Below are 14,496 nucleotides of genomic sequence, written 5' to 3' on the forward strand. Positions count from 1 at the left end.
CCAACATTTTTTGCATGTGTTCATCACTCTTCTTTTCGATGAGGAAAATCTAAATGGTTTTGAAGACAATAGGCTGAAAAAACTGACCTGGAGAGGATGGTACACGGTGAGTGAACAACTGAGACACACACACACACTCTCTTCGATGCGATGAGGATTGTAGTACTGTTTTATGTTAATGTCCCAAGCAGATAGGGACTATGAATCTATGATAGCTTGCCTTGTTGAGAACTCGGGCAAGTGATTTCATCATATGTTTTAAGTCAAAGATTATGAGTTTAAGTCTTACATGGCAATGCTATTTTAATTTAATTTATTTTTTTAATTATAAGGATGTTGATTCTTACTCTAGTTCATTTCTAAGATAGTATTTGGTTCACTGGAATAAAACGGAATGGAATGATCATTTTGTCAAAATATTTAGAGGAATAAAGAACAGAAACAACACCATGCAAATCAAAAGGCAAGTAAAATTATGAGATAATAAACTTAAATTTTAAATACTAGTACATTAAACTTCAATGGTTCATCCAAAATTTGGTAATTTCCGAATCCAGATCAAAGCCTGGCCAATTTCTTGGAAACCCGAGTCAAAGCAAAGCTTGTATTAAAGTATACACAAGTAGGAGGTATTTACTAAAATAATATTGTCGTTGCTATAATTTAGCAATAGATAGTATTATTTTGTCAAATTATAGTAATGGTGTTCTAATAGTTACATGCTATTTTGACAAATTTCAACTAATTTTCCCTCCAAAATTGTTTGTGTTGTTTGGATATAGAACTTTTAGTGATTTTTTTTGTTTATTTTTTTCTTTTGTGATCCTTTTTCAACCGTTTGTAAAACAAATTATATATTTACATTATACTCAACTAGATAAATATAAAAAATTAAAAATAAATTAAAAAAATTTCAAAAAAAATATTAAATATAATTCACTCCAACCAGAAAAGAGCACCGATGGATTGTTTCCAAATTGATCCTTATTTCTGTCTCTCTTATCTCTATCACTGTGTCTCTCGTTGATTCCATAACCACCACCCCCTACTCTGCTCTCTCTCTACCCATCTTTATCTCTCTCCCTCACCCTCACCCTCACCCTCACGCTCACCGATTACAGCTCTTCGATCTCCAACCCTCTTCTCTACCACAACCCCCTTTCACTTTCTTCCTCTTTGAAACCCTAACCCTAACAATCGAACCCCTCCGTTCAAAACCCTAACGATCATCACTGACAGAGAGGGATCTCCAACGATCGAAACCCTAATGAATAACACGAAGAAGATCATCCGAAGAACACGAAGAAGATCAACCCTACAAAATGTCAGGTATTTTTTTTTTACTTCACTGTGTTTATTTTCTAATTTTTAATTTTTTTTTTGCTCGAAATTGCTGAAATTGAAATTTTGCTAGCTTGCTTCTGTTTGAAATTGTTCAATTTTGCTTGCATGCTTGAAATTGATTCTGTTTGAAATTTTGCTTGCTTGCTTGAAATTGTTCAATTTTGTTATTTTTTCTCTAGAAATTCTGCTTCTGTTTTTATTTTTTTGTGATTTTTGGGTGAAAATTGCTTCTGTGTTTGGAAAGGATGATGAGAAAGGTAGGGAGGGAGGGAGGGAGGAAACGGTTGGTTGAAGCTGACTTGGCAGCTTTGGCGTAGCAGCTGCTAAAACTTACCATTGGAGGTGGCTTTATATGAACCGCTGCCATAATTTGGCAATAGCTGCCATTGGAGATGTGTAATAAGTGATACTACTAGTAGCACACAAAAGTTGACATCGTGAGTCAATTTTTTTAGCTGGATGAGGTCCAGACTGTACACCCAAAAGTTAGAGTCTTTGTAGGGGACAAAATCCCTTGATTATGATTTTTTTCCCATTGATTTATACCTAAAGAAAACAATGGTTGACTAAACAAAAATAGCTAAATGAGCTCTCTCTTTCCTTTTTCCATACACCCATTCGTCTATGTTGTGACCTTTTTTTTCTTTTTTTCAAGCAATTATTGGATACTTGGAGAATGTTGTCATGTGATACTTTACTTGGACATGATTAGTTTACACAATGGGACTCACCGGCAATGTTAGGCACCTAAAAATTTATCCCAAAAAATACTGGATGGTTGAGATTCATTTCAAGTTTTTTTTTTGGATAAATAAACAAATTTTATTAAACAAGTATCACAACGATGCAAAGAATATAAGGAAAAAAGCATCCCAGGTTGGGCTACAAAAACACACTAGCTAAGCAAATCCTTCACAAAATGTACAAAAGTCAGCACATCAGGATCAACCGCACCTGTAATCCAACTATGCAATAACAAAAAAAAGCCTACTTTCTAACCAAAGAAAGCACTGAGAGATGTTCTGAAACACACGCCTATTCCACTCCAACCAAACCAACCACAAGCAGCAATGGAAAGCAAGTAACCAAGCCTTCCACCGCCGCTTGCCCATCCTCGCCCTGCCCCAACTAAGCAAGACTTCCAACACCGATCTCGGTTGCACCCAAACCAAACCAAACCAAAAAGAGCAACCACCCTACACCAGAGCCGTGACACCATCGGACACTGCACAAGCAAATGATCAACCGTTTCCGCATCCGTACAACACAAACAACACCAATTTACCAACATATGCCTCCGCCGTATCAAATTATCAATAGTAAGAATACGGCACAAAGCAGCTGTCCAAACAAAAAAAACGACCTTAGAAGGAGAACCTGATGCCCAAATACATTTTCAAGGAAACACACCACCAACACCCCATAAAAGGAGGGCACCAAGGACAGTCCATTCCATAGAATCCATCCCACCCCCCCCCCCCCAACTCCTCAACCCATACAAAAAACCTAGTAGACCCACTAATTGGTCTAGCTCCCAATCTTGAACACCACGACGAAAACGAACATTCCAAACAACAAAATGACCTTGCATCCCCCTAACCGAAGCAACCAACTCCACCCCATCCACGTCAATAGTGTAAATCAAAGGGAACATGGTCGCCACAGACAAGCCATCACACCACCGATCTTGCCAAAAGCGAACTCGGTCACCCACCTCCACTTTAAACCGAACCTGCTCCCAAAAAACCTCCCTCCCCAACCAAATCCCCTTCCATAAACCACGACCATGAGGGCGAACCACCCTCTTCGAACTCCAACCCCCCCTCCTCACCGTATTTAGCCACCACCACCTGCCTCCATGACCTCTCCCATTCCCCCACAAAACGCCACAACCACTTACCCAATAAAGCCCGATTAAACACCACCAGTTTTCACACACCCAAGTCCCCCTCTCATTCAAAGAACAAACCCTCTCCCAAGCCACCAAATGATAATGAAAACCCTTCCCACCGCTGCTCCACCAAAAATCCCGTTGCAGCTTCTCCAACCTCTGTGCCACCCCCACAGGAATGACAAGCGCAGACATAAAGTAAGTCGGAATGCTGGAAAGAACACTCTTGATCAAAGTAAGCCGCCCCCCTTTTGATAAATATTAGCACTTCTACCCTGCCAGCCGCCGCTGAACTCTGTCCGCCACCCTATCTCACACTCGAGTCTCCTTAAAAGAAGCCTCCAAGGGAAGACCCAAATAAGAAACTGGCAACCGTGCCACCTTACAACCTAAGACAACAGCCATCACTGATAAACGATCAACCTCCCCTACTGGAATCAATTCTGATTTTGCCAGATTAACCTGCAGCCCTAACACAACCTCAGGCTCAAAACACAACAAAACACATCGCAAGTTGCCAATCTTAGTAGCCTTCGCATCACAAAAAATCAACACATCATCAGCATAGAAAAGATGAGAAACCACCAAAGATGCGGACCCCTCTCCCACCTTAAAACCTGAAAATAAACCCCCTTGGGCTGCCCTGGATAACAAACAACTCAAAGCCTCCATGACCAAAATAAACAATAATGGAGACAATGGATCGCCCTGCCATAAACCTCGCTAAGTAGGAAAAAAACCCCTTGGAGTCCCATTAACCAACACGGACAACCGAACAGTGGAGATACAAAAATACATCCATCTGTGCCAATGTTTCCTAAAACTCATCCTCTCCATCATGTCTAACAAAAACTTCCAATTGACATTATCATAGGCCTTCTTAATATCTAACTTACATATAAGCCCCCCTTTCCCTTGTCGAAGCTGCGAGTCCACGTACTTATTAGCTACCAAAACAGCATCCAAAATCTGACGCCCACCCACAAAAGTGTTCTGAGACTCTGACACCACCCCCTCTAGCACCCCCAAAGCCTATTAGCCAAAACCTTGGCCAATAGTTTGTAAACACTACCCAAAAGACTAATCGGCCGAAAATCTTGGATATCATTTGCCCTCCCTTCTTAGGAATCAAAGCTATAAAAGTTACATTTAGACTTCTCTTAAATTGCCCAATTTGATGAAACTGCGTAAACACATCCAACACCTCCCCTTTCACCACCCCCTAGCAGTGTTGAAAGAAAGTAATTGAGAAACCATCCGGGCTCGGTGCCTTATCCCCAGGCATACTCTGCAATGCACCCAAGACCTCCTCCTCAGTAAAAGGCCTTTCTAATAATTGTTCATCCTCCTTAGAAATAGAATCAAAAACCACACCATCCAACCCCGGACGCCATATCAGTCCCTTATCACGGAACAGATACTGATAGCATGACAGTATACCATCCGTAACCTCCTCTTTTGACGAAAGCATCACCCCATTTACCCGCATATTTCCTATCTGGTTCACCCGCCGATGGGCATTTGCCGTTCGATGAAAGAACTTTGTATTACGATCCCCATCTTTCAACAAGCATCTGGATTTTTGCTGGAAACTAATCTCCTCCATCCGTGCAATCCTCGCAAAATCTCTGTGAGCCACATCCTTACTTACCACATCCTCCTCCGAAAAGGCCCCCTTTATTTCCTTGTCATCCAAACCCTGTAAAACTAACAAGATATTGGTCTTCTGAACCCCCAGACGGCCAAAAACCTCAATATTCCACCTCTTCGTATCAGACTTAAGAAGTTTTAATTTCTGGACTATGTAGCTAGGTGAACCTGCCACATTGTAACTCCTCCACCACCCACCCACCCTCCTCTCAACAAAGCCATCTGCTTGCAACCACATGTTCTCAAACCGAAAAGGCAAAGGACCACTCCGAACTCCTCCGCTGTCCAACAAGACCGGCCAATGATCAAAAGTCGGACATTGCATCCTGCACTGAAGCAATTGAGAAAAATGCTCCTCCCAATCTCCAGAAACCAAAAATCTATCAAGCCTAGAACTCGCTCGGCCACCCGACCAAGTAAAACCTCCCCGTTGTAATGACAAATCTACCAGCTCCATCTCATCAATAAAAGAAGCAAAATCCCTTATAGATTGCCCCAACTGACTCCCCCCAGTCTTTTCCACTGGACTTCTTACAACATTGAAATCACCCCCAACACACCAAGGCAAGCCCTATCTAAAAGCAACATGCTGTAATTCCTCCCAAAAGGCTCCCCTTTCTGACCCCTGAACCGGACCATAAATCCCAGTAAACACCCATCGAAAATCATCCTCAAGGCATCTGAACAAACAAGATAGAGAAAAAACCCCCCTGCTTCTTCCTCTCCTTCATGACCACTCTACTGTCCCAACATATGAGAATACCTCCCGCCACCCCTAAAGATGGTTGGAAGGCCCATTCCATATGCCTCCCACCCCATAACTCCTGCACAAACTCCAACCCAACAACCTCTATTTTGGTCTCTTGGAGACACACCACATCCGCCCTAACACTCTTCAATAAGGACTTCACCACCGGTCGTTTGCACCGATCATGTAAACCCTGCACATTCCAAGTCAAAATTTTCAGATGCATGGCAACAAAAGGGAACCACCCCGCTCCTTCCTTATCCGATAACCCGCTCCGCTTGTGTTTCGATCATAATTGATTAAATAGTCTAGTCTCCGTAACTCCTTACCCCCTTTATCTTTCTGACTAGCAAACTGCACTTCCCGACCACCCGTGCCTCCTCCAGTCTATGAAGCTTCAATAGCGGAAAATAGTTTTAGAGTTTCATCCTCATGACCCGCAAAGGATACTCCCCAAAATTTACTAACCTCAGATATGCGATCCAACACCCAGTCTGACACTTCAGCTGAAGATGGTATTTGGTCCATACAAAAATCGGCACCCATCTCCAACTCAGATGCTAGCTCCAGAGATGGCAACCCAGAGGCCCCATCTGCTATCACCTCCGGTCGTACCACCAAAGCCAATTCATTACCCATAGTCTCCCATCGCATCGCCATCAGTACCTTAGGCCTCGCCTTCTCCCCTGAAATAGGCAACTCGTCCCCAGCAATATCCCCACCTAACAATGTACTGATCGAATCATGCCCCACTGCCTCCATAGCCGTATTTACCAAACCACCCGACAACAGGTCCTCCGCCACTAACTGGTCCAGGGGAGACCGGGCGTTGACGACGACGCGTGTGCCACCCCCCTATCAAGCTTGTCAGCCATCTGTTCGTTGGATGGAAGCTGTACTACCCTATCCTTCATCGCCAACTGCACACCAACGAGATTCCTAGTAGGCAAACGATGCTCCTTCAGCGACGATCGAGACACCATACCTCCACCTAGAAGACCACCAGTGCCATTGATTTGCCATTGCGATCCAACACCATCACGCAAGGATCCAAAAACTTGAGCAATCGACGAGTTAGAACAGGGTCCTAGATTCAACTGTGGGCTGGATAGGCCATTGACTTTAGTTGATGGGCCTAGAGTGCTTGGGCCCTTGCTTTGCGGCCCACGAAGAAACCCGGCCTCCACAGGAGTGATTTGGCCCATTCCCCCACTACTGTCCACCTTGTTTTGATTTGGGCCCAAATGTAACTCACCCAAAACCCACTCCCCCTGCCCAAATAGCTTCGGTCTACCCTGATTCCCATACCCTACCAAATAACCCCCCAAATCTGCCATCAACTGCACCAAATCCTCCATTCCCCAGATTGCGCCATTCATCATGCCTTCCCCACCGACTTTCCTTTCCCATTCGAAGTCTAGCTCGAACCTCCACCGTCGGCGACACTGCGTCAAACGTTGACCCAACTTCCGGCCACAAAGGAACCATAGACTACCAAGCTTCCCAACAGAGCACTATCTTGGTTAGAATGTTGCCCTAACGCCGAACTCGCGGTCGTACCACTCGGAGATCCGCCGAAAGCTTATTGACCTCGACAAAACCCTCACACTGGTCACCGATGGCCCTATAAGTTTCCAACCCACGAAGATGAATTGGTAGACCCACCACCATCACCCACACTGACATTCCCATCAACACCGACTTCCTCTTGTCACACAGGATTATCAGTGACCACCATCGTAGATTCAGGTCTCGACCATCGACGACCCACCGACGCCGCACAATATTCTCGGTCGTCTGCCGTGAGGGGAATACAAAGAGAAAATCTTGACCCCCAACTGGTCAGATCTCCACCTTCCTCGAAGAACTCCACCATCGACCAACCCACTCTGTCATAATGAAAAACCCATTTCCCTTAGCCCTCACCATACCCACTTTCCCCACCAAAGCCCTATTCAGCAAACCAATCCACCCATTCTCCGCCACAGCAAGAATCGGACCCAGATCAGCCACACTTGGCACCACCGTCCTTTTCACCACTAGTGACCCCGCCACTTGGCCAGCCTTCGCAACCCAATTCTCTTCTCGGGCGAAGCCCTCAATAACCAATGCCACACCCTGCCAACCATCCCCAAACTCCGACACGGGGATAAAGACCTATTGCCTTCTACCATCATTCGTAACCAGAATCTGAAACAATGTCCCGCCATCCTCCTCACCACGAATCCAAATCGCCGAACTCTGCCGCTTGCCGTCCAAATGACCCAAGAAAGATTGGGTCCATATATTGTCGAAAGCCAACTGCAATTTGGTAACGACCCAACCCACTTCGAAGCCAACCAAAATCACCTCTCGCCATAGGCCGGAACCACACTCTACAACACCCAACCTCCGATACCCCCTCTAATCCACTGTCTCCTCCTGGAACTTGAAGGATCGACCACCAAGGAAGAGGATCCGACACCGTGGACCGGTCTCCTTCCCCACCGGAAACATCCCAGGTAAGCCTAACACATTATAGAATTAAATCTAGCAACACATTATATTTTGGGTAAATTTGTGGACAAATTTTATAGTTTCTTAACTTCTATTGCCTAACAAGGGGGGTTTCTTAACTTTTATTGCCTAACAAGAGGGGAATCACAATTGACAATTAAATTTTGGTATGGGATAAACTTTATTGCTTGCATTCATCTTCTTCTTGCTGATCTGGAAAGATCTTATAGATCAGTTGACCAAGCTCAAATTGCAACCAATAGGGGTAGAATTTTAAAAACCCATATCGTAATTCTCAAAGAAATGGTTCCCTCCATTTTTAGTTTTTTTTTTTAAATTAAAAAATTCAATTATTTATTGCACTTTATATCTATACATACCTCTCATTGCACTTCAAGCTCTTCAGTTCCCTTCTTAGCTTACATTGAAAAATCAGCAATGACATCCTTAGCAATGTCTCCTTCCAAACAGTTCCTTTCTTTCCCAGTCCGGTTTATCTTTCTCATCATCCTTGTGCTGGTCTCTTCTTCCCATTTTGCTGCTTTTGCTTCTTCTCCAACTCCAAAAATAGAAGTAGTGGCTCTTTTAACGTGGAAAGCGAGCCTTGACAACCAAAGCCAATCTCTCCTATCATCGTAGGTTGGAATCAACCATTGTAATTGGGTTGGAATTCGTTGCAACACGGTCAACAATGTCACCCATATAAACATTACGAGTCATGGTTTGAGAGGTACGCTTTCTAGTCTTAATTTCTTGTCCTTCATTCATCTCCTCAACCTCCAACTTTTTGACAACTCACTCTATGGGAACATCCCTTTCAGCATTGGGAGCCTTTCAACACTCATATCTTAGGTTGGCCGCCAATAATTTGTCTGGAACAATTCCACCTGAAATAGGCAACTTGACGAAATCTCAAGATCTTGTACATGTATAGAAATAAAATCAGTGGCTTCATCCCTCGAGCAATAGGATTGCTCAGCTCTCTCAAGGAGCTTAGTTTGTATTCTAATAATCTCGCAGGTTCAATCCCTCATTCTATAGGAAACTTGAGTGATTTAACCCTTTCGTTCCTTCATGACAACAAACTCTTCGGATCTATCCCTCGAGAAGTTGGGATGTTGAGTTCACTTGTTATGCTTGATTTGTCTGCAAACAACCTTGTGGGTTCAATCCCTGTTTCTATAGGTAACTTGAGCAACTTAGCAATTCTATACCTTTTTCAAAACCAACTTTCTGGTGCAATCCCTTGCGAAGTTAGGTTGTTAAGGTCTCTCGAAGAGCTAGTTTTGGGGTCTAACAATCTCACAGGTTCTATTCCTACTTCTATAGGGAGCATGGACAACTTAACGATCTTGACCCTTTATGAAAACCAGCTTTCTGGATCAATCCCTCAAGACGTTGGGTTATTAAGGTCACTCAATGAGCTCATTCTGTGATCTAACAATCTTATGGGTTTAATCCCTGCTTCTATAGGAAACTTGAGCAGTTTATCCACCCTAACCCTTTTTGAAAACCACCTTTCTAGATCAATCCCTCGTGAAGTTGGGAACTTGAGCAGTTTATCCACCCTAACCCTTTCTGAAAACCAGCTTTCTGGATCAATCCCTCATGAAGTTGGGTTGTTAATGTCTCTCAGTAAGCTCGCTCTGAATTCTAACAATTTCACGGGTTCAATCCCTCATTCTATAGGGAATTTGGACAACTTAGCAATTCTATACTTTATGGCAACCGACTTTCAGAAACAATTCCTAATGAAGTTGGGAATCTAAGGTCTCTCATTGAACTTGATTTGTCAACTAACAATCTTATTAGGTCAATCCCTACATCTATAGGGGACTTGGGCAACTTAAACATTTTGCACCTCTAGGCAAACATGTTCTCAGGATGGATTCCTTTGACTATTGGAAACTTGACCAAGCTCAGTGCGTTAGATTTAGCCGTAAATCAATTATCTGGCTACATTCCTTCAGAGATAGGAAAGTTGAAATTCCATGAGTTTCTTGGGTTGACCAGCAACCACCTCACTGGTCTTACATATTTGAAAATTTTCCATATAGGTTACAACAAACTTACCGGTCATTTGCCAGGACACTTATGCTTTGAAGGTGGATTACTTGCATTGAGTGCAAACAACAACAATTTCATTGGTCCCATCCCAAAAAGTTTGAAAAATTGCCATAGCTTATACAGAGTTAGGCTTGATGGAAACCAATTTTTAGGAAATATATCAAAAGATTTTGGCTTTTACCCAAACTTGATTTACATTGATTTGAGTCATAACAATTTCTACGACAAGGGGAAAGTGTCATAATTTAACTAGTCTCAAAAATAATATTTCTGGTGAGATACCGCTTGAATTGGTAGAGGCAGCTCAGGTATAAAAACTTGACCTCTCTTCAAATCATCTAGTTGGAGAGATACCAACAAAATTGGGAAGGTTGATTTCATTGTTTGACCTTAAGCTGAATGATAACGAACTCTCGGGTAACATTCCTCAAGTGTTTGGCAAGCCTTCCAATCTAGAGAATCTAACTTGGCAGCAAATAATTTAAGTGGTCCGATCCCTATAGAACTGAGGGAATGCTTGAAACTATTAAGCTTGAATTTGAGCAACAACAGAATTGGGAAAAACATTCCTTTAGAGATAGGCCATTTACAGGGCCTTCAAAGTCTTGATCTTGGTTACAATTTGCTAATAGGTAAGATACCACAACAAATTGGTGAATTACAAAGCTTAGAAACATTGAATCTCTCCCATAATGAGCTCACTGGTTCCATTCCATTATCGTTTGATAATATGTTAAGTTTGACATCAGTAGATGTATCTTTCAATCAGTTGGAGGGTCCTATTCCTAACATGAAAGCTTCCGAGAGGCTCCATTTGAGGCGCTCAGAGGTAATAAAGCTTTTTGTGGTAATGCTATTGGTTTGAAGACTTGCTCGCCTAAAATGAATAATGAGATTGGTAAAAAAAAAACAGAGAAAGTTGTGTTACTAGTTGTCCTCCTTATTTTTGGATTTTTATTGCTTTTCCTAATGGTTCTTGGAATTTTTATGGCTTTTCATAAGAAAGTGAGGAACACAACAAATGAACCAAGACAAGTACATAATCAAAATTTGTTTGCAATTTGGAGCTATGATGGGAAATTGTGTATGAAAACATCATTGAAGTGACTGGGAACTTTAGTACCAAACATCGTGTTGGGGAGGTAGGATGTGGTACTGTAGTGGGCAGGTAGTTGCTGTGAAGAAACTCCATGAATCACCTGACGGTGACTTGACTAATTGAAAAAGCTTTACGAGTGAGATCTGTGCATTAACAGAGATTTGCCATCAAAACATTGTAAAACTTTATGGTTATTGTTCACACCCGAGCAAGGTTTTCAAAAGCGGCCGCAACCGTTACGTAACGGTTGTGGTGGTTACCACCACCCGTTACGGCCGCTTTTGGAGTGTGATTGAGATTCACAGGTGTGTCGGCCGTAGCGGCTGCCATAGCAGTCGTAACGGCCTGTTACGCACCGTTACTTAATGGTTCCGAACTGCTTCTTTCGAAAAAACACAAAAAAAAAAAAAACTAAAAATGGGAGAAGAGGGATAGAGAGAAGAAGGAAGATAAAGAGAGAAGATGGAGGAGCAAGAGATAGAGAGAGAGAAGAGGGAAGATGAAGAACAAGTTATTGATTTGTTAAAGCTATAAGACCCATACTATTCTATTCAGTTGTTATCACTCAACCATTTTGTTTGTGTGTGTCTATCTATATATTGTTTGAAAATAATAATAATAAGTATGGTCATTATCTATTTGGCTTGGTTAAAATATGTATATATATATATTTAGATTCTTATTTATTCTCTTACTTTTGTCATTGTTTATCTTATATATAATAGTCAGTGATTAATTTTTTCTATAATATAAAGTCATTAATTATTAAAATAAAATGTAAAAAACTCGGTTTATGGTGATTTAAAAATATGAAACATATTGAATCATACTTAAAAATTTACAAAAATTGATCAATATTTATTTTAAACCCAATAAATATGATTACAGAAAAAAAATATACGTATTGGTAAGTTTTTTTTTCAAATTGTGCGAAAAATAAAAAAATTCACGGTTCCGGTTACTGCAACCGTTACGCTACGACCCTTACACCCCGCAACCGCAACCGCGTCGCCACCACCGTTACGGCGACCGCAACTGCTTTTCAGAACCTTGCTCCCGAGGCACTCATTTTTGGTTTATGAGTTCTTGGAAGGGGGAAGCTTGGGAAATATATTGAGCACGGAGGATCAAGTATTACAATTTGATTGGATTAAGAGAGTGAATGTTGTCAAAAGTGTGGCAAATGCTGTGTCTTATATGCACCACGATTGTTCACCTCCAATCATCCATCAAGACATATCAAGCAAGAATGTTTTGCTTGATTTAGAGTATGTGGCTCACATCTCAGATTTCGGCACAGCTAGATTTATGAAGCCTGACTCATCCAATTGGACTTCATTTGCAAGGACCTATGGGTACGCTGCTCTTGGTATGTACTTTTCTATTGCAGTGATTTTATCTCCAAGTCATCCATATAATGTTCATTTTAGTTTATCAATCTTTGTGTATTAAGAGTTTATTATTTGACTTGATTTAAAAGGGCTATTGAACTTCTAATTGCTATCTGGATATGGAAACAATTTTTTATATATTTTTTAGTTACTATTTTCTCTGTTGGTCATTTGTTTGATTTGGTAGAGCTTGCTTATACAATGGAAGTGAATGAGAGGTGCGATGTTTTTAGTTTTGGGGTGCTCACACTGGAATTGATTATGGGGAAGCATCCGGGTGATCTAATCTCCTCTTTGTCATCGTCGTCATCCTTCTCCTCATCGACATCAACTGTGCATGGGATATTATTGAAGGATGTGTTGGATCAACGTTTCTTACCTCCTAAGAATAAAGTGGCAGAGCAAGTAGTTATGGTTGCAAAACTATAATTTGCATGTTTACAAAGCAATCCATAGTCTTGGCCAACCATGAGACAAGTTGCCATGAAGCTATCAGATGATCATGTAACCATGAAGATATCAGATGATCAAAGTCCACCTTTGCGAAATCAATTTCACATAATAACTTTAGGACAACTCTTTTGATATCGCCTGCTCGACCTCTTGAGTATTTGCCTTCTATCCTCAGACTATATGCTGTTCTTGTTTTTCATTTTTGACATTTTCTAGTCTATTTTTCTGCTCTTTTTCACTACTAGCATTTAAAAAATTTTAAATAACTAATTTAGAAATATCTATAAGCACAACCCAATAGTTGCAAGCATTTTAAATGAATGGTTCCAATAAAAAATTTCTACTTCTCTATCTTGAATTCATTCAACATTTGAGCGGCTCAGATGATTAAAAATTTAAGAGCTATAAATTCCACATTAGCCTTTTTCTACTCATTCTGTATTCAAAACTTGCTTGCTCTATTCTTAGCAAGTTGTGTGCTAATTTGTTTATTTATTTTTTACAGAGAAATTTGGAGATTCTTGTACAAAGTGGTGTTGTACAATGCTTCAAAGAAAGAGAAATTCACAAGGATGAGGTTTGGATACCAAAGAAGTTAAAAGTGTGTCGTTGAGACCAGAGCATAAGACAACTTGTTTGATTTAGCAACGTGTTTGCCAACTTTTGTGAACAAGTAAGAAGAAATTGAAAAGAAAAATGAACAGCATAGATTTAGATTAGGATTTTTTGTAATAATTTTTTGAGTAATAATCTTACAATGGTAGTTTAAACCTCAAAGTAGAATCATTATTGTAAAATTATTGTACTAAATATTATTTCAGAGAATCATAGGCGGTGTTTGGGAAGGAAATTTTTTGGTTTTTTTTTTATTTTTTTTCACTAAATGACAAATTGGTTACAAAATCAAAAAAAAAAACAAATCCAAACAAAATATTACATCAAACTCCATCATCATTTCATTTTTTCTCTTACAAACATCACATTCAACTACAAAAAAACCTATCTTTCCAAACACAAATTTTTTTTTTCTCCAATATTATCTTATAACTAAAAAAATCTACAAAGAAACTCACTTCCCAAACACTCATATAATTATACAGATTTATACGGTTGGGTATAAATGGATTTCTTTTAATCGGTGAGAATCATTATCATACAGATTTTTGAGGGATCTATCGATCTTCTCAAAACTTAATTGAATCTTCATTTTCAACTTGCCAACGAAGCCCTTTTAATAGAAGATGTAGCATTTAAATGACATTCGAACTTAGTCATCAAGGAGTGGGATAGCCTTTAAATGGATTCTTAGAGATGCAGATCAGGTTGCACATTGGTTAGCTTCTTATAATATGAAGGA

At 40.8% G+C, this 14,496-nt stretch overlaps 1 protein-coding gene across 2 annotated transcripts; it reads left to right on the forward strand.

Annotated features, from left to right (window-relative positions):
* Positions 1-977: 977 nt before the first annotated feature.
* LOC114260916 (MDIS1-interacting receptor like kinase 2) lies at positions 978-13,989 on the forward strand. 2 transcript variants are annotated; one of them, XR_014332836.1, is made up of 4 exons: positions 978-1,329; positions 12,389-12,664; positions 12,874-13,293; positions 13,645-13,989. XR_014332836.1 is itself a non-coding variant. In XM_082874491.1 (3 exons), exons 1-3 carry the CDS (start codon positions 1,323-1,325, stop codon positions 13,113-13,115), a joined length of 525 nt encoding a protein of 174 aa, XP_082730617.1. In that variant the 5' UTR covers positions 978-1,322; the 3' UTR covers positions 13,116-13,989. The 2 variants fall into 2 exon arrangements, 1 of the variants encoding a protein (XP_082730617.1); XM_082874491.1 differs by having other exon boundaries at positions 12,874-13,989.
* Positions 13,990-14,496: the final 507 nt, after the last annotated feature.

This window comes from Camellia sinensis, chromosome 6 (genome assembly GCF_055761805.1).
Source record: "Camellia sinensis isolate YWXY chromosome 6, ASM5576180v1, whole genome shotgun sequence".
Taxonomy (NCBI): Eukaryota; Viridiplantae; Streptophyta; class Magnoliopsida; order Ericales; family Theaceae; genus Camellia; species Camellia sinensis.

Excerpts from the sequence above, each read along its gene's own strand:
- LOC114260916 (XM_082874491.1), top strand. Across the intron at positions 12,665-12,873 it reads CTATGGGTACGCTGCTCTTG|AGCTTGCTTATACAATGGAA; the intron begins GTATGTACTTTT and ends TTGATTTGGTAG.